Source organism: Marmota flaviventris, chromosome 1 (assembly GCF_047511675.1).
Source record: "Marmota flaviventris isolate mMarFla1 chromosome 1, mMarFla1.hap1, whole genome shotgun sequence".
In the NCBI taxonomy this organism is placed as follows: domain Eukaryota; kingdom Metazoa; phylum Chordata; class Mammalia; order Rodentia; family Sciuridae; genus Marmota; species Marmota flaviventris.
In genome coordinates this window covers 208,379,878-208,405,143 of record NC_092498.1, presented here as the reverse complement: position 1 = coordinate 208,405,143, position 25,266 = coordinate 208,379,878, and the positions used below count along the sequence as shown (strand labels likewise).

At 46.1% G+C, this 25,266-nt stretch overlaps 2 protein-coding genes and 1 pseudogene across 2 annotated transcripts; all 3 read left to right on the top strand.

Annotated features, from left to right (window-relative positions):
• Nucleotides 1-4,454: 4,454 nt before the first annotated feature.
• LOC139707282 (olfactory receptor 7A40-like) lies at nucleotides 4,455-5,194 on the top strand (annotated as a pseudogene).
• Nucleotides 5,195-9,560: 4,366 nt separating this feature from the next.
• On the top strand, nucleotides 9,561-16,649 carry LOC139707274 (adhesion G protein-coupled receptor E2-like). Its single transcript, XM_071618183.1, has 5 exons — nucleotides 9,561-9,620; nucleotides 12,608-12,661; nucleotides 12,838-12,957; nucleotides 13,572-13,727; nucleotides 16,642-16,649. The coding sequence occupies exons 1-5, from the start codon at nucleotides 9,590-9,592 to the stop codon at nucleotides 16,647-16,649; spliced, it is 369 nt and encodes a 122-aa protein (XP_071474284.1). The 5' UTR covers nucleotides 9,561-9,589.
• Nucleotides 16,650-18,895: 2,246 nt separating this feature from the next.
• LOC114090185 (adhesion G protein-coupled receptor E2-like) lies at nucleotides 18,896-24,516 on the top strand. Its single transcript, XM_071601824.1, has 6 exons — nucleotides 18,896-19,021; nucleotides 19,133-19,210; nucleotides 19,612-19,804; nucleotides 22,364-22,471; nucleotides 22,814-23,037; nucleotides 23,242-24,516. Exons 1-6 carry the CDS (start codon nucleotides 18,902-18,904, stop codon nucleotides 23,485-23,487), a joined length of 969 nt encoding a protein of 322 aa, XP_071457925.1. The 5' UTR covers nucleotides 18,896-18,901; the 3' UTR covers nucleotides 23,488-24,516.
• Nucleotides 24,517-25,266: the final 750 nt, after the last annotated feature.

Here is a 25,266-nt window from a genome sequence, read left to right as displayed (position 1 = left end):
ACCATCATGAATCCAAGGGTTTTGGCAAATTCCCATGACTTTAACAAATGAAAACAGTTCTCTTCCTTGATGAAGAGGAAATAGCAATTTCCTAAAGATAATGGGAAATGTGCCCCTCTACAAGACTGTGCTTGGGAGATCCACATAATCTAGCAAAGCCAAGTGGCTCAGACATTTTGAGGGTTGGGCACAAATGCTAAGTAGTTTGGACTTCTGTAACATGGAGGATTTTGTGGACAAAGAAAAGCAAAGCCTCTTGCGAACATAGAAGGAGCAGGAACATTTTCCTTGCTGCTCACAACAACATGCCCCAGGGAAATCAAGGGCTCAGGGGAAGTTGTTAGGAGAGGACTGAACCTAATGAGCAGAGACAGGGAGCTACGTGTAGATGCCCTGATGTTGTCCCTCAGAGCAGGCAATCGCAGGCTGAGAAGGACGTGGTGGCTTGTTCTGGAGTCCTAAGTCTGGCTCAGGGGCTAGGGCTTCTCTCTCCTGCTGTCTTGTCAGGGGACAAAGCTTCAGTCTCCACCATCAATGAAGCAGACTCCAGACTTCCACAGGAAAATCTTCTCAGAAACCCCATCCATGTGAGTCTGAGACCTGGTAGGTCCTGCAGGAAATGTTCAGCAAGAACAGAAGCTGACAACATCCACCCACCCAGCCCAGAGCTGAGAAAGCTGAGTGCTGACTCATTCATCTTCCACTGGTTAACATGTAAAAAAGAGAAGCGACTCTCAGATCTGCAATGATTAGATCATTGCTGACAACATATAATGGGAAGAGAGTCCAATTGGACAAGACTGGAAAAGTATATCAAGTATTTTTCATAAAATGAGAACATATCCACGGAACTCAACAGTAGCAGGTTGGGCAAAATGAGTCTCAGGGGTGGCGGGTTGTGCAGTGAGGTGAGGGCATTTCTTTCTTTAATTTCAACCTGGAGTGTATTCAAGCCACTTCCATTTCATTACAAAGGGGAGACTAATGGGCTGCTTGCCACCCTCCTTCAGGTGACACACATCTCACAGCATCCTCTCTCATGCTGGGTGGTCACTTGAGTGAAATAGTTTTTTATTTGATGGGTCAAAAGAGAAAATTAAAGGGCTTTATTTTGAAGTTCTTTCCTTACTGCCCTGGAAGAAGTACATTTTTTAGCTTGTTAGCCTTTTCTTTTGATTTGCAATTGCAAATACTTTGCTTTTGTGGAAACAGGGCATCTTTATATTCTGCATCCAAAGAAAGAATTGGAAGTTATTTTCACTAAGATTGCTGCTTGCCATTGAGCTCTTTATATATGTCTTGAAATTTAGAGAGGGAACATGTGAGTTTATGAATTTCATGTAGCCAAATCTAAGAGTTGGTCATGTTGCTGATCCACCCCACGACTGCTTTTTATATTTAATCTTCCTCTGAATGATCTGTAACAATCAAGTTCCTTTTTTGACGTTTTCTTCTATTTTCTTATCTGTTTTTCCTTATTATTCCCTTATTCCTTGGGGTGGTTCTATTTTTATGAGTAGCAACACCCTTTCCCCTCTTGTGGAACATATTCTGTTATATTCAAGTGAAAATCGACTGTGTCTTTCTCAGAAGCCCAAGTTTCAAACACAGGAGTTTCATTATGTCTACAGTGATGGCCTCTCTGCACAGTTGGAAGAGGCACCTGGCCTCGCGGGTTTACTGCTGGGAATAGGTGGGAAGACGCAGGTAGTACTCCTGGCCCACATGTGTGGTGGGAACTCATGAAGGGAGCGGTGATGATGCTCTGACCTTTGTTGTGACTCACTCCATCACTCCTAATGCTATGTCTGGTGTCCTAAGCACATTTGGATCCACTTATGTTTTTACAGGCTGAAATTAGAAGTTGGAATACCACTTCTTTCACTGCTTCTAAAATAATTATTTTTTATTATTTTATTTACAGGTTTTTGTCAATCTTGAACTAGAGACTCATGATGATGGTTATTTTAGTTATTTTTTAAATTTACTTATTCTAATTAGTTATACATGACAGCAGAATGCATTTCAATCCATAGTACACATATAGATCACAATTTTTCTTATCTCTGGTTTTACACATTCATGTTTTCATACAGTACTTAGGGCAATGATGTCCATCTCATTCCAACATCATTCCTACCCTCATCCCTCTCCCTTCCTTTCACTCCCCTTTGCCCTATCTAGAGTTTCTCCATTCCTCCCATACACACTGCCCCATCACTATTATGAGTCAGCATCCACATATCAGAGAAAACATTTAGTATTTGTTTTTGTTTTGTTTTTTTGAGATTACCTAGCTTCACTTAGCATTATATTTTCCAACTCCATCCATTTACCTGCAAATGCCATGATTTTATTCTCTTGTAATGAAGAGTAATATTCCATTGTGTATATATACCACAGTTTCTTTATTCATTCATCTACTGAAGGGCATCTAGGTTGGCTCTATAGTTTAGCTATTGTGAATTGTGCTGCTGTAAACATTGATGTGGCTGTGACCCTGTAGAATGCTGTTTTTAAGTCCGTTGGGTATAGACCAAGGAGTGAGATAGCTGGATCAAATGGTGGCTCCATTCCAAGTTTTCTTATTCGATGCAAAAATTTGCAGTCCACCAGCAATGTATGAGTGTGCCTTTTTCCCCACATCGTCACCAACACTTATTGTTGTATGTTCTTAATAGCTGCCATTCTGACTGAAGTGAGATGAAATCTTTGAATAGTTTTGATTTGCATTTCTCTAATTGCTAAAGATGTTGAATATTTTTCATATATTTGTATATTTGTTGATTGATTGTATATCATCTTCTGAGAAGTGTTGGTTCAGTTCCTTGGCCCATTTATTGATTGGGTTATTCATTTTTTTGGTGTTAAGATTTTTGAGTTTTTTATATATCCTAGAGATTAGTGCTCTGATATGTGTGTGGTAAAAATTTTCTCCATTCTATAGGCTCTCTATCCACTTATTGATTGTTTCTTTTGATGAGAAGAACTTTTTAGTTTGAATCCATCCCATTTATTGATTCTTGAATTTAGTTCTTGTGCTATTGGAGTCTTATTAAGGAAGTTGGGCCCTAGCCCTCATTCAACATCATGAAGTTTTGGACCTACTTTTTCTTCTATTAGGTACAGAGTCTCTGGTTTAATTCCTAGGTCCTTGCTCCACTTTGAATTTTGTGCATGGTGAGAGATAGGGCCTTAATTTCATTTTGCTGTATATTGATTTCCAGTTTTCCCAGCACCATTTCTTGAAGAGGCTCTCTTTTCTCCAACATATGTTTTAGCACCTTTGTCTAATATGAGATGACTGTATTTATGTGGGATTGTCTCTGTGTCCTCCATTCTGTACAAGTCTACAAGTCTATTGGTCTACAAGTTTATTTTGGTGTCAATACCATGCCATTTTTGTTACTATTGCTCTATAGTATAGTTTTGAGACTGGTATAGTGATGCCACATGCATCACTTTTCCTGCTAAGGATTGCTTCAGCTATTCTGGGTCTCTTATTTTTCCAAGTGAATTGCATGACTGCTTTTTCTGTTTCTATGAGGAATGCCAATGGTATTTTGATTGGAATTCCATGAAATATGTTTAGGGCTTTTGGAAAAATGGTCATTTTGACAATATTATTTCTGCCTAACCAAGAGATAGGTAGATCTTTCCAACTTCTAAGGTCTTCTTTAATTCCTTTCTGTAGCATTTTGTAGTTTTAATTGTAGAGGTCTTTCACCTTTTTCATTAAGTTGATTCCCAAGTTGTAGTTTTTTTGAGGCTATTGTAAATGGGGTCATTTTCTCATTTCTCTTTCAGAAAATTTTTTACTGATATACAGAAATGCCTTTGATTTATGGGTGTTGATTTTATATCCTGCTACTTTTTTAAGGAGTTCATTCCTTAAAAGAAAAAAAGTCAACAAATAAGTGATCTAACATTACATCTCAAAGTTCTAGATATAGAACAAATCAACACCAAAAGCAGTAGAAGACAGGAAATAATGAAAATCAGAGCTGAAATCAATAAAATTGAAACAAAAGAAAAAAATTGAAAAACTTGACAAAACAAAAAGTTCTTTCTTTGAAAAAATAAATAAAATTGATAAACCATGCTAATGAAGAGAAGGAGAGAGAAAAGTCAAACTACTAACATCTGTGATGAAAAAGGAAATATCATGATGGACACTACAGAAATACAGAAGATAATTAGAAATTATTTTGAAAATTTGTATTCCAATAAAATAGAAAATATTGAAGGCATCAACAAATTTCTAGGGTCATAGGATTTACCCAAACTCAAACAGGATGATATACACAAGTTAGACGGATCACTTTTAAGCAATGAACTAGAAGACCCCATGAGAAGCCTACCAACCAAAAAAAGCCCAGGATCAGATGGATACACAACTGAGGTCTACATTAGTTCTTTTGATGGAAGTTTTATTTTAGTTTTGTTTTATTTCAATGTACTTCTTCCTCTCCAACCTGTTTTTTGAGGACATGTGCTTCACTTCCACCACCATCCCAAAGATGCTGGTGAACATCCATACACAGAGAAAGGCCATAACACATGAAGACTGCTTCATACAGATTTACCTTTTTATACTATTTGTAGGATTGGACAACTTCCTCCTGGGCGTGATGGCCTATGACGGATATGTGGCCATCTGCCACCCTCTGCACTGCATTGTCATCATGAACCACAGGGTCTGTGGAGTGCTGGTGCTGGCATGCTGGGTCACAAATGTCCTGAATTCCTTACTAGAAACTTTAGTGACATTGTGGCTGTCCTTCTGCACAGACCTGGAAATCCCACACTTTGTGAACTGAATCAACTGGTCCTACTTGTCTGCTCTTACACTTTTCTTAATGACACAGTGATGTAATTTGCACCTTTGCTATTGGATGGAGGCCCCCTCATGGTTACCATTACTATTACTCCAGAATAGTGTCTTCCATGTGTGCAGTCTTACCAGCGCAGGTAAAATACAAAGTATTCTCCACATGTGTGTCCCACCTCTTCTCACTCCTTATTTTATAGCACCCTCCTGGGGGTGGACTTTAGTTCTGCTGTGACCCAAAATTAATGCTCTACTGCCACAGCCACGGTGATGTTCACAGTGGTCACCCCCATGCTGATCCCCTTCATCTACAGTCTGAGGAATAGAGACATCAAGAGAGCTCTGAAAAAATGTTCAAGATAAAACTATAAAAGGGCCCATATTGCTGGGTCTGAAAGATTTTTTTTAGATCACAGAGCTCAAAGCCTAAGGGCAAAATATTACAATTTTTTCATCTGATTTTAGAAGTACAACTTGTTCCTTCTGTTCATTTTCTGGAGTTTCTCTTCCTTTGATCTCAACTTCTCTACAAAAGTTATAAAGCACACCCTGATATGCTTTCTGTTTCCTCTGAGATATGAACAGTGTTCCTCTTAACCACTTGCATACTTCTTCAAACTTATTTTCTTTTCTTTATTTTTAAGAGAGAGAGATAATTTTTTAATATTTATTTTTAGTTTTCAGCAGACACAACATCTTTATTTGTATGTGGTGCTGAGGATCGAACCCAGGGCCGCACGAATGCCAGGTGAGTGTGCCACCTCTTGAGCCACATCCCCAGCCCTTCAAACTTATTTTCAATCCTGGATTAGAGATATTGGAACTTCACTTTCATCTCATGGGATGACATGCATTTCTGAAAACCATTTCCTCTCCCATGATGGATCATATAGAGTAACTTTTATTTTATTGATACTAAAACACACAGTCGTGCATGGTACTCCTGTGGGGGAAATGCATTTGACAGTTAAGACGGCCTGTGTAATAAGCCTATACTGGAGGGAATCCCACAGCATGGCTTTGCCCTTGTGGGTCCCTCATGCCTCCGCGTGTCCCCATCTCAGCTTGCTTCCTGATGAGGCAGATTCCAACAGACCAGTGAGCCTCATGGCTGAGCACTGGCTTTTCTTCTCACCATTGGGATTCTTTTCTCTTGCCCAGCTTGGTGTCCACAGCGTCCACCATAATCACTGACAAAGTTTATTTTCAAATACTTGTCTCCACTTGAAGTCTAGATGGAAAGAAAAACTTAAAATGAAAGTTTGGTTACTTTGGTCTCAGAAACAGAGAGGACATTAAATATGATGAGACAAACCTCTATATTACACACTGTATTGCTATGTAAAATATATCTTTTCATCTGGCAAATACAATCACCAAGGTGTGGAAGGTTGGTGTTCGTGTGTCAGAGGTTTGATCGTTGTGGTTAGTCGGCCTTTTCTAGGTTGCACTATTGAGTCAGTGATGTGTTTCTGCTTGAAAATGTTCAGCACTGCCTGGAAAGATTAATCCTTCCATTGTTCTAAGTGAAATCTTCCTCCCCTTTCTGAATTTTGCCACAGCAAGAGAAGGGTAGTAAATGAGCAATACCCATATCCTCCATTATGTGTGTCCTTCAGGCTCAGAATGACATAAGTCCTCAAGATCAAAGGATGGCTCACAAGGGAGCTTGATTCCTGCCCTTCATGTGATTTCTGGCCACAGGCTCTCCTATGAACATGAAAGTTCTTTTCCTGAGTCAGACTCAGAAAACCCCAATAGGTAGTCCCATTAGGTAATAAAAAACCTTATTAAACTATTTGCATTGAGGACTGCTTTTTCTGCAGCAATAGCTAGCCCTTGCAATAACTAAAGAGAACAGAGTTAAGGGTAATTGTAATAAACTGCCAGTTTGTTTCTTTGGTATTTGTTCTGATTTTAAAGACAATATTCACAGTTGGATATAAAAGGTGGGTAAAGTAGTCACAGGTTGCAAAGATGAGAGCTTGGATACCTGTGGGGGACTGTCCTTCTGTCCACCACATTCCCCACTTACCCAGCAGCTCTGACCTAGAGAAACTCATACAAACACACACACACACAGAGAGAGAGAGAGAGAGAGACACACTCACTCACTAACATGGTTCTCACCTTGCCTACCTGCTTGAATGGGGGGCCCAGCAAACTTCTGTGATGGGACAGATTGTCAATGTCTTGGTCTTCACAGGACACATGGTCTCTCCCAGTGGCTCAGCTCTTCCATGAGGGTGGCAGTCACCATATATACGAAAGGAGCGGGTGTGGCTGTCTCCCAACAAAACTTTACTTATGGAGACCAAAATTTGAACTTGATGCAAAACCACAGTGAGATGCCCTTCACACCCCAGAATGAACATAGAGAGGCAAATATTGCAGAATCCCCCTAGGGGTGGAACCCAGAACTGCTGGTATCTTGGGAGCAGACAGGAGACTAATGGTTACCAGGGCTGGACAGGGAGGAGGAAGGGTAGTAGAGGTCATCAACAGGCACAAAGTCACAGTCTGGAGGAATGTGTTCTGGTGTTCTGTTGCATTCTAGAGTCACTAAAGCTAATCAGAATGTAATTTTTTAAAATCTAGAATATTTTGGATAATCTCGGCACAAAGAAATGATATATGTTTAAGGTGATGCATGTGTCAATTACCCTAAAATGATCATTACACATTATTGACAATAGGTGTCAATAAGTAATATAAAAAGTAACATTTTTTAAAGTAAAATAAAAATATTGGTGAGGATGGGAATGGAAAATGGTCCAGTCAGTGTGAACAATTTGGCAGTTCCTCAGAAAGTTAAACATTGAATTATCACATCACACAGCAACTCCACCCCATCAGTGTGAACCCCAAAGAATAGAAAACTGGGTCTCAAATAGATGCTTGTACAACAATGTTCATAACACATATTTAGTGCTGAGTTGCTGAGGCTGGCTTTATACTTGCAATCTTCCTGCCTCAGCCTCCTGAGCCACTGGGACAAAGAGAAATTTATGTGTTCTATATTATTAACTGAAAAAGAAAAATGAATGACAAATAAATACACAGCAACCAAGGAAACTGAAATTAATTTTTAAAAAGGAGCTAAAATGTCAAGCATTAGTTTAGGAAAAATCTACCAAATTGATTATATTCAATAGTTTTTAGACCTGGGGTGAAATGGATATTCCTATAAGGTAGGAACTAGAGCAAACTCACATAGACATTTCATTCAGCAATTTGGTACCAGTTATGAAAATTTAATCTGGATGTACCTAAGGCCCAGCAATCACACTTCTTTTAATCTATGTCACATTAAACAATCCCATGTTCACAGAAAGCTATTTATAAGGTTTACTGCAGTATATTTGCAAGAGTGAAAAATTTCACTACATACAAGAAACCATCAATAAAGAATAGCAAAATGAATATGATATATAGTTATAAACTTTAAAAACAGGATACACCTGTGCATGATATAGCTCTTATACAGATATTAAAAAGATCTCCATTATTTCCCCCCACCATAGGGCATAAATACATTCTACTGTCATGTATAACTAATTAAAACAAGTAAAAAATTAATTTTAAAAACTTCCAATACACGAAGTTGAATGGGAAAGGCAAGTTGAAATATAATCCATATGGTATTATCAAGTAAATACTTACAGTATAATATTGTATCTTTTTATAAGTGCAAGGTGAAGAGCCTGAGTTTAGGAGCAATGCTTTTAAAACATAACAGCCCCCATTGGTAGCATGAGATTTTTTTTCAATAGTATATATAAGTATTAATATTATCTCATTGTTACAAGAGTTGGCTTAGGGCTTATAAGGGAGAACACACATCATATTCATAATAGATGAGATTTTTGCCTAGCAAACTCAGATTGGGCCAGGAAGCAATACAGAATTTTGTGTAACCTGGGGATGGGGACATTCAAACTTTCAGTATAGGGATTTGTCATTATATTCCCCATGGCATAGTAGTACACTTAACAATAAAGACTGCAAAGAATAAGATGTCTATTTGAAAGAATAGTTTAATTTTTCACAGCAATTACCCATTTTTCTATCAATGTGATTATGAATCATAAATACAGAAATCACAAAACTAAAATTTGTAACAAACAATTGTAGTATGGGGACAAGGTGGCTCTGCGGGAACTGCCTTCTCAGACTTTCCAGGTGTGAGTGTTGGGAATTCCAAGTCTTGTCTCTGGTTGGGGACACGGTGCTTTTGGTGGAAAGGAAACAGTAAGACACAAAATTACACAGACTCACCTTCTCCCTGCCCTGGAGGAGAGTCACGTGTTGGGCTGTTTGACTTCTCCTGACCCATCTACTGAAGCCCTGAGTTCTATATTTAATCATGTAAGTTACACAAGTAAGTCTAGGGATACGTAATAAATAGATAAGTCTATTCATTCTGAACCAAGGTCCTTACAGGGCAAAAAAACAGGAGAATGATCCTTCATGCCTGAGCTTCTAATAAACAGTGTCCCACCTTCCTGTCTTGAAAGATGGGAGTCACGCCCAGGGAGATTTTCAGCACAGTTATTACCCATACTAAGCAAATATTTGGGAAAGAAACCTCTGAGTTCTGAGAAATTCACCAGGGAACTGATCGGAGGAAGAAAGCATCCAGACCGTGATTTCCTCTCTGTGATCAACTTCGTCACGAGTCATATTTAAACAGGAAGCATTCTTAACTCCAACCAGAACCAAACATCCTCCGTCACTGAGCTGGCTGATCTTGGCACCATGAGGAGCAGATGTCTAAGACTGGTCCATGGTAAGTGGAATCATGACATGTGACAGGCAAGAAAGGGAGCTAGGAGCCACCAGCAAGTCCTTTGCTTCATTTTTGACTGGTTTTCTCACTATCCCTGTAAAGGAGAGCAGGGAGGGTATTTTTAAAAGATATCAGCTCTTTTAAAAAAAAATTAAGTTCTCAAAGGAGAAATTTATTCCTACAAAGTTACTCTTAGGGAAAACTTTGGGACTTAGCAGGGATTTGTCATTATATTCCCCACATGCAGCAGGGTTCTCCAGATAAATAAGACCAATAGGGCACTATACAGAAAGAAGGATGATTCTTTTAAGGATATGCTCATGCAATTGTACAGGATGAGAAGTGCAGACTATACTGGGTATGTGGCAGGAGGGAGACCAGGGAAGATGTCGAAGAATGGAGACTAGGAAAGAGGTACAGAATCCAGACTAGGAAGAGTTGGCAAAATGGAGACCAAGAAAAGGGGTCGAATGATGGAGACCCAGGGAAGAGGTGGCAGGATGAAGACCAGGGAAGAGGTGGAAGGATGGAGACCCAAAATGAGATGACAGGATGGACCAGAAAAGAGGTGGTAAGATGGAGATCAGGGAAGAGGTGACAGTATACAGACCAGAGAAAAGGTGGTAGGATGGAAACAAGAAAAGAGATGGCAGGATGATGATCTAAGGAATAGGGGTCAGGATGGAGACACGGGGAAGAGGTAGCAGGATGGAGACCAGGGAAGAGGTGGCCAATTGGAGACCCATAGAAGATGTGGCAGGATGGACACCAGGGAAGAGGTAGCAAAATAGAGTCCCAGAGAAGAGACAGATATGAGGAAGAGGCAGCAGAATGGAGACCCAGGGCAAACATGAAAGAATCCAGAGGAGTGAAGAGGTGGAAGAATGGAGACCCAAGAAAGAGGTGGTAGGATCCAGACCAACGACGAGGTGACAAGATGGAGACAGGGAAGAAGCAGCAGGATGGAGACCCAGAGAAGAGGAACAGGTGGCAGAATGAAGTCCCAGAGAAGAGGTAACAGATGGAAAACAAGGAAGAGGTGGTAGGATGGAGAAAGAGACCAGGGAAGATATGGCAAGATGAAGACTCAAGGAAGAAGCATCAAGATGGAGACCAGGAAAGAGCTGTTAGACCAGGGAAGAGGTGGCAGGATGGAGACCAGGGAGGAGGTGTCAGGATGGAGACCAGGGAGGAGGTGTCAGGATGGAGACCAGGGAGGAGGTGTCAGGATGGAGACCAGGGAGGAGGTGGCAGGATGGAGACCAGGGAAGAGGTGGCAGGATGGAGACCAGGGAAGAGGTGGCAGGATGAAGACCAGGGAAGAGGTGGCAGGATAAGGATCCAGAATAAGGTGGCAGGTGCCAGACCAGGGAAGAGAGGGCAGGATGCAGACCCAGGGAAGACATGACAGGATCCAGACGAGGGAAGAGTTGGCAGGGTGGAGACCAAAAAAGAGGTGGTAGTAGATAGACCAGGAAAGAGGTGGCAGGATGGGGACCCAGAGAAAAAGTGGCATGATGGAGAAGCAAGTAAGAGGTAGCAAGATGGAAACCAGGGAAGCACTGACAAGATCCAGACAAGGGAAGAGGGGGCAGGATGGAGACCAGGGAATAGGTGGGAGGATGGAGACCAGGGAACCGGTGTCAGGATGGAGACCAGGGAGGAGGTGGCAGGATGGAGACCAGGGAGGAGGTGGCAGGATGGAGACCAGGGAGGAGGTGGCAGGATGGAGACCAGGGAGGAGGTGGCAGGATGGAGACCAGGGAGGAGGTGGCAGGATGGTGGCCAGGGAGGAGGTGGCAGGATGGAGACCAGGGAAGAGGTGGCAGGATGGAGACCCAGGGAGGAGGTGGCAGGATGCAGACCAGGGAGGAGGTGGCAGGATGGAGACCAGGGAGGAGGTGGCAGGATGGAGACCAGGGAGGAGCTGATGTTCCATCTCAGGTCCAGAAGGAGTCTGGGCCAGAACTCCGTCCTCCTCAGGGGGCCAGTCTTGGTCTCTTAGGGCCTCCATGGGTTAGAAGAGCCCCACACAGGAGAGGGGATTCTGCTTTCCTTGCAGTCTTCACATTCAGTGGGGTCTCCTCTGATGAAGGCCTCATGGCAATGTTTAGAGCCTGACTAGCTGTCCGGGCAGCGCATTAGATAAACTGACCAAGAAGGAACCACCAATACCCCTAGACTTTATTTTAGGGATTGAGAACCAGACTCTCTTTCACTCCTCGCCTGTCTCTCTGTTGAAAAGAAAGACGCTCAGGTATCTAAGGCCCCATTGATTGAGGAGGGTCCCCAGGATGTGCCCCAGGAGGGGGAGGCTGCTGAGTGGCAGGAACAGCAGGAGAGGGCCCCAAGACTGAGCCCAGCACCTGCCCACAGCACCTTCCTGTTGGGGGGTAATAGGGCACCATGGGGTCCCAGGACAGGCCGTGGGGCTGAAAGTGGTGGTGTCAGATGTGGCTCTCAGGTGCTGCAGTAATAGCTGTAGGCCAGGTGGCTGGTGTGGTGTGTGTCCCTGAGGAAGGGGACAGGGCCAGAGCACCTGAGAGACCAGGCAGGGGACCTAAGAGAACAGCTGGCCCTGACCCTCCCTTTCTACCTAAAAGTCAGCGATGGTGGTAAAAACCCTGACACACTGGGGTTTGTTTTCATGTGACACTAGGACGTGGGTGTCATCTTGCCCCAACTCCACAGAAAGGGGAACTGAGGCAGGGCAGTGAGGCAGCCTGCCTGTGCTCCAGGGTCTGAACCAGGGCCACCAGGCTCCAGTCCCCCACCCACAGGCCAGGAGAGGCACAGCTGGAGCCCAGAGCTTGCCAGGCTCAGGCCCCTTCCCATCACCCAGACCCTCTTGGAAATGCCACCTGGGGTCCCTCTGAGGAGAGGACCAGGTCTGAGCCCAGGAGGGTCCTCAGCCCCTGCCCTCCAATGCATCACCTCCAGCCTCCTCTGCCTGCTGGGCCCACTGACCTGCCCTCTCTGTGTCACAGGGCTGCTGTGTGTCCTGCTGAGTCTCTCCAGAGCCAGAGCCTGGGACTTTCAGCGTGAGTGTGTGGAGAACAGCCTGTCCACAGCCTGAGCTTGGGAGGGTCCCTGCACCCCCAGCCCAGGGAGGAGAGGCCTGGGCAGGGAGGCTCACGGCATCTCCCCACCTCCCAGAACCCTCCTCTGGGGACCACATTGCCCCCTTTCATCCTCTGACCAGTCTGTGCCCCCACAGCCTGTAACCCCTGGTGCCCTCTCAACTCGGAATGTGTCAATGCCACTGCCTGTCACTGCAAGCCGGGGTATGCCTCTTCATCTGTAGAGGTCTTCACCAACGTCCTGGACACCTGTCATGGTAAAGAAGCTTCGGGGAGGGGCAGAGGCACATCAGAGATTGTCTAGCAGGTGTGAGTCCCTGGGCTAGTCTCCAGCTCCAGGGGAACAAAGTAGGGGAGGGGAGAGTCATAAGGAGGGAAATAAGATCCAAAATGTCATTTCCCAGTGTCAGTGGGGGTCATGGGTAAGGGTCAAGGGCTGAGCTTTTGATCTCAAGGCCATCATCAAAGACAGAAAAGAGAAAGGAAATAGTAAGATGGCAGAGACACCAGGGAATTGCACAGAGAGGACCTGGGCCCCAGGACTTGGTCTCACCCTGCCCTTAGGTCTCAGAGGGTGACACTGAGCTTCTAGCCCACACACTACCTTGGCATTGTCCTCTAGAGACAATGTCCAAATGTCCAATTGTCCTCTGGGAGTGTTAGTCAGAGGACTGTGTTGACAGATCAGACTATGTGGACTTCAGGAATGGCTTGGCCCAGCATAGCTTCAGCAGTGCATCCCAGGATTCTGTGCAAAAGATAGTAACTCCACATCAGACCCCAAGCTGGGGGGTCAGGTAGGGGACAGGAGTCTCTTCCCTAAGAGACCACACATGTTTGGGAGGTGACCCTTGGTCCTATTATGTTGCAGACATCAACGAATGTTTGTTGCCCCGGAAAGAGTCCTGTGGATATTTTGCTGACTGCCACAATGTGCAGGGCAGCTACTACTGCACGTGCTTCTCAGGATTTGAGCTCCATTCTGGGGCAAAAAAATTCACTAATGCGAGTGAGAACACATGTCAAGGTAAGGCCCACCCCTCACATCCCCCCACACATGCAGTTCAGGGCACCAGAGCTGATCTGGGGACAGCGGCCACTTATAGCCTCAGCACCTGGACTGTGAGATGGGGCAGCTGTGCATGCACCCATCACTGGCATGAGAGGTGAGGAAGGGTCAGGGCACTCTGGGACCAGCTGCTTGGCCCCATCCAGACAGCTCTGCTTGTGGCGATGGCCAAGGTGCTTATCAGGAAACCCTGTGGACATGTGAGATGTGACAACATCATTGTTGTTTTCTGTTTTAAAAAAAATGCCAGGATCCAGTGGCCTGTGCCTGTGGTCTCAGTTAGTTGGGAGGCTGGGGCAGGAGGACCACTAGAGCCCAGGAGCCCAACCCATCCTGGGAAACAGAGAGACCCCATCCCTAGGGCAGAAAATTGGGGAAGAGAGAGAAAAGAAAAAGAAAAACACAGGAAGGAGCCCATATATTCTAAAGCTACAAACAAAGGGAGAGGCTGGGGTGTGGCTCTGGGGCATAGCCCTTGCCTGGCATGAGCAGGAAAATCAAAAACAAAACCAGAGGTATCTTGGCTCTTGGTTCACTGTGTGACTTCAGACAAGTCACCTCACCTCTCTGTGCTACAGTGTGTCCATCTGCAGAAGGGGAGTCCTGGACTGGGGCATAGCTCAGTGGTAGAGCACTTGTCTAGCAGGTGTGAGTCCCTGGGTCAGTCCCCAGCACCAGGGGAACAAAGTAGGGGAGGGGGGAGTCATCAGGAGGGAAATGAGATCCAAAGGCACTGAGCAGGTCCTGGCTCCCAGAAAGTGCTGTTAGCAATGGCTTCTGAGCTAAACAGGGCCTGGGCCCAGGAGTTGTGCTCACCTGCCCTTAGGTCTGGGGGGATGAGGAGCTTCCAGCCCACACCCACCTCAGCATTTTCCCCTGGGTCCAGATCCAGGGGTGTCAGCCAGAGGACTGGGACAGATGTATCCTGTGGCATCCAGGGGCCAAGGCCCTGGCTGACACAGGTGGTGCCCACTCCAGGCCACTGTCCCACCAGCACAGAGAGGGAGGGTGGTGTGAAGGCCAAGGTCAGAGGCAGGGATCAGCTCCCTGGGTCCAAAGCCTGGACTGGCCACCCGTGAGCAGCATGGGATCAGCAAAACCACTTCCTCTCTTGGAGCCCTCCTTGTACCTGCCCCCAGGAGCCTGGAGCCCCAGATCCCATGAGGTGGTGGCTCTCAGTGGCTCATTACTGGGGAACCCAGGGAGCTGGGGATGGGGAGGCTGAGCCCAGGATGTGGGGAAATGTGGGAGTTGGTGGAAGGTCCACTGGGGGTGCTGCTGCACCTCATTCCCAGCTGTCCCCACAAGACCACACCCCACCTCGTCCCCTCCACCTACGGCACACCTCTGCAGCCATTGCTACCAGCTGGGAAAAGGGGAGGATTGCCCCATGGGGGCTGGACAGGGGCCCTTAGGGAGCATCAGCCCCTGTCCTGGCCCGTCCTGCTGTTGATCCACACAGCCCAGATGAGGGGTCCCAGCAGGGCTTCCTCAGGTGCAAAAATGGGTCCAGGGAGACCAGAAGCCCTCCCTGCCTCATCCTGACTCCAGGAATCCTCTGGGCTCCGGGAATCTTTGGCCCCTTTCTGGGACACCCAGGACCATCTGCCATGAGCTGTCACTCACTCCTGTCTTGGGTTCTCTGAGGCTGCTTTGGTTGGCCATTCACCTCAGGCCTCTGTCCTGTGGGTCCCTGTGGCACTCAAAGGGGACCTGCTTCCTGAGCATGTTCCCCTCACATTTAGAGACCAGGAGAGATAAGAAGCCAGGAAACACCCCCGGGCCTCAGCTGGGAGCTGCTTCCAGAAGCTTCCTCACTTCCTGTCTGTGGCCATCTCTGATAAGGGGGAACTTCCTCCAGGGGTGGTGACAGCAAGGCTCCCTAAAGACAAGCTGGGCACCTTGGAAAGGCCTGTCAGTGTCCACTCAGAGTTCTGAGTGCCACACTAGGAGCTGGGGGATTCCTGGGGATGGTCAAGGGTGCATTTGTTCCACTGTGAGGAAAGGCAGGTGGGACCTGCTGGGGCCTGGGCACCTGGGGCTTTTGGTTTTCTAGTTGTTTGTTTGTTTTGGTCCTGGGGACCTAACCCTGGGGCCTTAACACTAACCACATCCCTGGCCTCCTGAGTCACTGGGATTACTGCATGTGCCACCTCACCTGCTTGAGCACCTCTCTTTAGTTCTTCTGCTGCTCAGTGGCAGGGTTTTTAAATTGTGATGAAATCTGCATCCATAAAACTTACCATTTTAACCACATTCCAGTATACTAGATCTGTGGCACTGAGGACATTCTGTTACACAACCATCTCAGTCATCCCTCTCCAGGAATATATTCCTGTTTTCTTTCTGTATTATTTAATTGACAAATAAAAATGTTGTACATATTGATCAGGTACAGAAGGATGTTTTGAAACACGAATGCCCACTGGGATGGCTAAATGGAGCTGATTAGCCTATGCAATGCCTCAGGCGCTGATTTTTGTGGTAGGAACACTTCAAATATAATCCCTTAGTGATTTTCAAGAATACAGACCATTGGCCAGACCCAGTGGTGCATACCAGGGATCCAGAAGGTCAGGAGGCTGAGGCAGGAGGATCTTAAGTTGAAAGCCAGCTTCAGCAACTTAGCAAGGCCCTAAGCAATTTAGTGAGACCCTGCCTCAAAATAAAGAAAAAAAAAAGGCTGGGGATGCGGCTCAGTTATAGAGTACACTGGGTTCAATCCCTGGTATCAAAAATAAATAAATATGAACAATAGATCTCTTGAACTTAGCTCCTCCTACCTGAAGTTTTGGGCCTTCGATGCACATCTCTCCAACCCCCTCCTGTTACCCTGATCCCTGGGAAACACCATGATACCCTCCCCTTCCAGGAGTTTGACTGTTCAGGTCCCACGTGGAAGTGACACTGTGTGGTATTTGTCCTTATGTGTCTGGTTTATTTCACTTAACATATGTCCTCCAGGTTCACCTGTGTTGTTGTGATTGACAGAGTTTCCTTCATTTTTAAGGATGAATAGCACCCCTCTGTGGGTGGGTGTTCTTATTCACTGTTCCATGGCTGTGTGTGTCCCCATACAGAACCACACTGTGTTGTCACTACAGCTTCCTAGTAGATTCTGAATTCAAGTCATGGGATGTGCCCAGCTTTGCTCTGAATCTGAGCACCTGGTTTTATCCTCCGGTGTTAATTTGAGTGTCACTCTGGGAAGCCTTTGGCCACGATCTCCCACCCTCTACTGTTTGGGCATCAAGGGTGGCCATCACTGCCACCTTCTCCCTGAGCATAGACCACCTGTAGGACCCCAGTGGTGCAAAGATTCCCAGAGGGGAGGGTCCAGGGAATGGCTGGGCCTCCCTCTGCCACTCCAGGATGGAGAGGAGATGTAGATCCCTTGCCAGGCCCCACCGTGGCACAGAATCTGAACCCACATGTCCTTGGGCACTGCTCCAGAGAGCAGAGTGGTCCTGGGACTTCCAGAGCAGCCCGGCCTCAGGAGGTCCACCTGGGGTCTTAGGTCTGTCTGCATCTCACAGAAGGGTCAGGTTGAGCACCTGGGTCTCTTCCCTGAGAGAAAGGACAACTTTGGGAGGTGAGCCGTTGACCCGTCATGTTGCAGACATCAACAAATGAGGGCCATGAGAGTGCCCTGTGGAAAATCTGCAGACAGCCAGGTCATGGAGGGCACAATTGCTGCACGTGCAGCCCAGGCTGTGTGCCCATTTCTGGAGCCAAGAATCCTTTATTAATGAGAGGAGAACAGCTGCAAGGTAGGCCCTTCCCCCACCTCCCCATCATCAAGGTTGAGGTTGCCAGACCCTTTCCTGTGACATCTAGATGGCAGAACCCTGGTTACAGGAATGGTGCCCTGGTCTGATACAGGCAGGTGTGCATGTACCTGTCACCCAGCACAGAAGCAGGGTAGCATGAATGCCAGGGGCAGCTCTGCGACTGGCTTCCTGGATCCAAAACCTGCCTGCACCACCTGTTAGCTGCATGTTATTAGTCAAATCACTACCTCTCTTTGAACTTGGTCTACCCATCTGTATCATGAAGGTGATCATTTCAGTGCCTACCTCCTGTGTCTTCCAGGAGCATTATGAAAATTACAAGTGCCTGTAAGAGAGCCTGGCACATGGTGGGTGCTGGACTCATCTTATGTGTTTAAACATGAGCACATCTGCACCCATTTAAGGAGTTGCTCAGAGGGTTTGGTCTTCCTGGGGGCCATGTTCCTGCCACTCAGAAGAAAGCTAGTTCCACACAACTTGCTCTGGTCCTTGCCATGGTCTGGCTTGACACCATGATTCCCAGGAGGAGTAACTTCCATGCATGAGCAGGATTTGCCTCCTTCCAGGGCAAGGTGGTTAGGCAAAGAAATCTGCTTCCAGCATCCATGGGGCCAGGTAGAATCCAGCAGTGGGTGGGCAGGAGCCAGGACCCACCCACAGAGAAGATGTTAGTGCCAAGTACACAGAGGGAAAAGGGAAGTTGCATGAATGTAGGAGGTACACAGGGATAAACTGGGGATCAAGGGGACTCTGAGGACACAAGGTCCCTATGGGTGCACATTGTGCCATGTGTACATGCCTTGGCCAAAGGATCCAGAGGGCTGTATGGAAAGATCTGGGTCCTGGGAAAGGAACAGGGGTTCTGACAGGAGGCTCCTGAGGGTCCTGAGCAGCAGCAAAAACCTACCTGGGAGGACATATTTCTGCAGCCTCACAACCTGCATCAGTACACGGCAAGCCTGGGGCACACCAGGGCTTGCACACTCCTCGACACAAACACAAGGGTGTGGGTCACTGGGTGGCAGCACCACAGCCCAGGCAGGGCACTAATGGGGGAAAAGGGGGTGGAGATCGGATGGTGGAGAGCACTGGTCCTGGCTTCAGTGGGAACCAACCCCTCTCTCTATGTCCCCATATATGGACGTGTGCAGCTCCGGGCAGCATAAGTGCCACTGCTCCACCACCTGCACCAACACCTGGGGGAGTTACTTGTGCCAATGCCGCCCAGGCTGGGAGCCAATTCCTGGGAGACACAATGGCTTCTACAAAGAGATCTGCAAAGGTACCCGGCCCACCCTGACCCTAGAACCTCCCCCACCTCACACACACGTGCACACCCACATGCACATGCTCATACACACCCACACACGCACACCTGCACTCCTCCTAATGAACCACTGTCCTGTCCCCGCAGTCAAGCCCTTCTTCACCTGGCCTCTGCCCCCTGGAGTCCACAGCGAGGTGAGCCACCCAGCCAGGAAACTGAGGTGGGGATCCCTGGGGCAGCACCCTGTCCACCCTTTGGCCCTGAGTGTCCCACCCACTTGTGACCCACTCATCTCACGTCCCCAGAGTCTCTCCCGCTTCTTTGACAAAGTCAACAATCTGCAAAAGAATTTAAAGTCAGCCATGGCCAAGGACACCATTCAGGTAAGGGCAGGATCCAGGGGAAGCTGTTGGAGACCTCCCATAGAGGGAGAGGAGTAGCTTTGGTCTAGGGGGAGGGGAATAGGCCCAAGCACAGTGGGGCCCTGCTCTGAGCTGGCCACTTTCCCAGGGCAGGTGGAAGAGGTCACTGCGAGCCACACACACTGTTGGACTCCCACGTGCACTGTCTGTCCTCTTGCTCTGATCTTGGTCTTTGTCATCCTTGACTGTCAAGAACATGGGCTTATCTGTTAGGATAACGGGCCACCCAGGGAGTCCTAAACCATCCTCTCTCTATCCCCAACTGGACAGTGTCTGGGTCTGCTCTCTGGGGCTGAGTGGTCAAGCACTTTGTGTGGTGCTTCTGGCCCGAGTCCATCTGCTCTGTGCCCCCATCCCTCCAGGGGATCATGCAGGAGGAGGTGGATGAGCTGCTGGAGACCCCTGGGGACCTGGAGACCCTGCCCTCCTCACAGAAGCACTGTGTGGCCACTCACCTGCTGACAGGTCTGGAGAGTGCCCTGAGATACCTGAGCAGGGGTCTGCCTGAGGGGACAGCAACCTTCAATTATTCTGCAGGCACACATAAGTCCCTGGGTCTGTGCCAGCCCCTGTTCATTGCCTCATCCTCTTCTGACCCCACTAGAGCTAGTGGCCACACTGTACCTCAGCGTGACTCACATAAATAATCACAACAGTGCAAAAGGCAGAAAACTACAAATAGTACACATTTAGGTAGCAAAATAGAAACAGATTCAAAAAACTAATATGGAAGAATACAAATGAATCTTTTTCAGTATGCTTTGTTTCATTGTGGTAAAATTCACATCACATAAAATTCACCATTTAAGTTCATCACTTATCATTCACCAAAAAATAAATATGTAAATAAAATCCATCAGTTCTACATTTCAGTGGAATCAAGAACATTCACAAACTGATGCAGCCATCACCTCCATTTCTAAGACATTTTTCTCCAAAATTAAACACAGTGCCTACTCGGCTATCATTCCTCATTCCCACCCCCCAACTCTGGCATCCACTAACCTGCTTGCTGTCTTAATGGAGCTGCCTATTCTATCATTTAGTGTAAAGCAAAGTGTGACCTGTCCATCTAGCTTCTTCCACCTAGAATAATGCTGTTGAGCATTGCATAGCATCACTCCATCCCTTTTCGTGGCTGAATATTATTCCATCCTATGGGTGTTGAGTTGACCCACTCAGCCACTGATGAACATTTGAGTTGGTTTTACCATTTGGCTATTGTGAATAGTGCTGCTAAGATATTGATGTATAAGTATTTGTTTGAATAACTATTTGCAGTTCTTGGAGTATCTACTGAGAAGTAGACTTGCCAGGTAACCATGGTAGTTCTGTGTTCAAATTTGGGGCAAACCACCAGACTGTTTGCAAAGTGGCTGCACTGTTGTATATTACACCAGAGGGGTGCAAGGGTCCCCTCTCCAATGCCTTGACAAAAAGTGTTACTTTCATCATGTTTGGTTTTATCAAGGACTTTCTATTGTATATGAGGCGATGTCTCGTTGCCGGTTTGAGTTGCATCTCCCTGTTGATGGGTGATGGTTGGCATCTTTTCATGTGCATCTGGGCCATTTGTGTATCTTTTTGGAGAAATGTCTGTTCAGATCCTTTGTGCATTTGTGATTGGGTTGGTCCTTTGGTTGTTGAGTTGTAAGAGCTTTTCATCTATTTTGACAGGAGACTATTATGAGATGTGCAACTTGGAAATGCTTTCTCCATTCTATGGATTATCTTTTCACATCTGTGATAATCGTTCCACTTTAATGTCACATGTTTTCAATTTTGAGGATGTCTACTTTATCTACTTTCTCCTTCATTGCTGTACATTCAAAATCATATCTAACAATCCATTGCCAAATCCAAGGTCTTCTTATGGGCTTCAGTTCTTAGATTGAGGCCTTTGTTCTATTTTGAGTTAATCTGTTTGTTGTGGTGTGAGGTAGGGGTCCACTTCCTTCTTTTTCCTTGAGACTGTTCTTATGCCCATTGAATAGTCTTGGTCCCCTGGTTGAAAGGCACTTAACTGCAGAGGTGCAGGTTTATTTCTGGGCTCACCTTTCCCTCTGTCTTCATGCCAGTACCACGCTACTTTGGGCTCTGCTCATTTACCCTCAGTTCTGAAATCAGGAAGTGTGAGTCCTCCCCCTTTGTTGCTCTTTTCAGCCACGCTTTAACTACTTGGATCTCTTGCAATGCTGTGTTAGTTTTAAGGTGAGTTTTCCATTTAAGCAAATTATATTGTTAATGAGCTGTTGGGACATGGATAGGGATGACATTGACCCTGTAGATCTCTTTGGAGAGTGTCTCCATCTTACCAATATAATGTTTCCCAATCCATGAACATGAGGTGTCTTTCCCTTCATTTAGGGTCTCCTTTCAAAACCCTCTATAGTTCTCTAAGTACAAGTCCTGAGTTTCTTAGATAAATTGATTCCTAATAGTTTGTTACAGATTGTGTTCATAAGCAATAAAGTCTCTTATTTTCTTTTCTTGTGATATATTTATCTGGTTTTTGCATCAGAGTAATATTGGCCTCCAGTAATTACCAAGTGGTGTCCCCTCTTCTGTTATCTGAAAGAGTTTAAAAAGAATTCATGTTCATTCTTGCCTATATTGTTGGTGAATTTCACAATCAAACCATCTGATTTCAGATATTCATTTAGGAGGTTTTTCATTATTGCTTCAATCCCTTTACCCGTGATAGGTCTCTTCAGATTTTCTACTTCTTCTTGAGTCAGTTTTAGTAGTTTCTGCATCCCTAAGAATTTGTCCATTTCTTCTAAGTTTTCTAGTTTGTTGGTGCAAAATTGCTCCTACTGTTAAAATTCTTCATAATTCAGATTTCATATACAACTGTGTATGCACTCATGTACACACACAATATATATATATATATATATATATATACACACACACATATATATGAAATCTGAGGTTACAAAATAATATAAACATATATATGTGTCTTTTATACACTTGAATATATGTGTGATTATAGTAAATGGGAAGTTCAACAAATACATGTATATCATGAGACATATGTGTACATATACAATATTCACATATACACATATATATTCCTAACATAACTCTTCTTCTTCCTACAACTCATAGAACTGTCTGTAAAAGTGCAGAAGCAAAGAGATGGTAATGTCACCTTGAGTCTGAATCAGACAAAGATGCAGCTGAACTGGAATCTGGCACAGAAATCTGCTCACAGAGGTAACATCTGAGATGGGGAGAAGGTGGGGAATGTCCACCTTACACCAGTACCATACTGTTTGGAAGAGGCCTCAGGGTGGGAAAGATGCCCAAGGATGTGAAAAAATACAGAAATAAAGACTAAATGGTGATGTGGGTGGGAAAAGGTCACTAGAAGAGCATCCAAAGGGGAGGTTCTGGGGAGTGATGAGTCCACATTCTGTTGTGTGCACATGTGAATGTGGAGCAGCAAGTCCCACTATTGTGTATCATTATAATACAACAATTCAAAAGGAGGAGAGGCCATCTAAGGAGGAGGCCCTGGAGGAGACTCTGAGACTCACCCATGGCCTCGTCCTGCAGGCCCTTCTGTGGTGGGCTTGGTCTCCACCCCAGGGATGGACAAGCTGCTGGCTGAGGCTCCCCTGGTCCTGGAGCCTGAGAAGCACGTGGCTCCCCATGGGAAACCCAAGGACTCGCTGCTGAGGGTCTCACATGTCCTGCTCTCAGATGTCATCTCAGCCTTTTTGAGAAACAAAAACACCCAGAACCTCAGATCTCCAGTTACCTTCACCTTCTCCCATCCTGTGAGTGGGAGGTGGGGGACCATGATGTGGGAAGAGCCACAGGCCCAGGCACGACCTTGTTGTCTGTCTTAAACTTGAGATTCAGTAGGTTTCCCCACAAGTGCCCCCCCATACTGGAAATTCAGCCCTTCCCATTCCAGCCCTAAGGGATCAGAATCTCCAAGCACAAAAAGACCAGCTCACACCCCTGTGATGTTCCTATAGCTGGTGTCCTCTGAGCCAAAGCGTGAAGTGCTCTGTGTCTTTTGGGACCATGGCCAGAATGGATGTGGTCACTGGGCCACTGCAGGCTGCAAAACATTGGGCACCAGAGACGGCAGCACCACCTGCCACTGTACCCACCTCAGCAGCCATGCAATCCTCATGGCCAGCTACAATGTGCAGGTGAGAGGCTGCCTTCAGGATCAATTGCTGCAAAACAGTTTTATGCAAATGTCGCTGTTTAAGTGAAACAAATTTGTTACCTCACACTTCTGTGGGTCAGCAACCCAGCACAGGGGGGATAAGTTCCTTGCACCTGGTCTTCAAGGCTGAAATGATTGCATTGGCCAGGGCTGCAGTCTCACCTGGGACTCACTGCCCTCCTCCCAACTCCCTGGTTACAGGCAGAATACAGTTCCCTTCTCTTAGCAGCTTTCAGCAGGGGAAAACACACCTTTCCTAAGAACCACCCACATTTCTTCCCATATGAGGCTTGTAGGCCTTCTTCACCAGGCCTCTGCCCCTTGAAGTCAACAGCCAGGTGAGCGCCCCAGTAAAGTCAGGGAGGTGGGAATCCTAGCATGGCCGAGTATCCACCCCTTAGCCCTCAGCTTCCAATGCACCCATGACCCCTCATCACACCTCCCCAGAGTCTCTCCCACTTCTTTGAAAAAGTCAACAATCTGCACAGGGATTTCAAGCCAATTGTGGCCAAGGACACCATCCAGGTAAGGGCAAGATCCAGGGGAAGCAGGGGAGACCTCCCATAGAGGGAGGGGGGCATCATTGGTCTGGGGGAAGGCAGACAGGCCCAAGCACAGTGGAGTCCTGCTCTGAGCTGGCCACTCTCCCAGGACAGGTGGAAGAGGACACTGGCAGCCACACACACTGTTGGATGCCCACGGGCACTGTCTGTCCTCTTGCTCTCATCCTGGTCTTGGGGTGGGGTCATTATTTTGTCTATCACACCAATTACATAGGTTGGCTTTCTCTTTCATGGAGCCATCAAAATCTGCCTCATGTTCCAGATAATTGAATAGATTCACCACCCCCTCCCTCCTCCACAGCCCCTAGGAATGATATACACATTGAGGAAAAGAAACATCAACTTTCTGTCTAGAAAATGGGAAGCCATCAGATGGGGAAATTCAGGTGTTTCTACCATCTTGGGCACTGGACTGCTGTGTTGGTTCCCTGATGTCATTTTATCTTCCAGTGTCTCCTTAAACTGGGCATCTCCAGGGTTTGAGTTGTTGGAGTATCTTCCTCTCCTTTTGGAATCCCTTCCTTGGCTCATTTAATAAAACAAAACATTTGTCTTGTAATCAGTTCTGAATAATTTTCTGAAGCACAGCATTCATAAGGCTCGAGTGAGGTTGCCCGTCTAAAACACTACAAGTGTACCGAGCTTCCACAGATGCAGGAAAAAATAACTCCCTGGGGACGGGGAAGATATGGAAAGAGAGAATTCAACACTCCTTCTTTTAATAGTAGGTGATGGGCAATAGATAACAATGGCAGCCTTTCCTTAATGTTCTTTGTGTTTTCGGTCAGAAGCCAACACACACCCTGAAGTGGGGAGATCAGATCCATCTTTTTTTTTTTTTGGCAGAGAGGTACCAGGGATTGAACTCAGGGGCACTCAACCACTCACCCACATCCCACCCCCACACTGTATTTTATTTAGAGAGAGGGTCTCACTGAGTTGCTTAGTGCCTCACTGTTGCTGAAAATGGCTTTCAGCTCATGATCCTCCTGCCTCAGCCTCTCAAGCTACTGGGATTACAGGCAGGGACCACTATACCCGGTTCAGATCCATCTTTTGAAAGATACATTTTTTGTGTGTTTTGCAGCACATTTACCTGCTCTTATCTTCTGTAACTTAAGGGTTAGGAAATGTAGGAAGATGAGACTTCTGAGAAAAAGCAAAATTAAATCCAATGTAGCCTGTTGGTCAAGCCCTAATTAATCCATCTGTCAAGACAATTTTGTGATTGAAATCTTCATTTGAAGTGTGTGTGTGTGTGT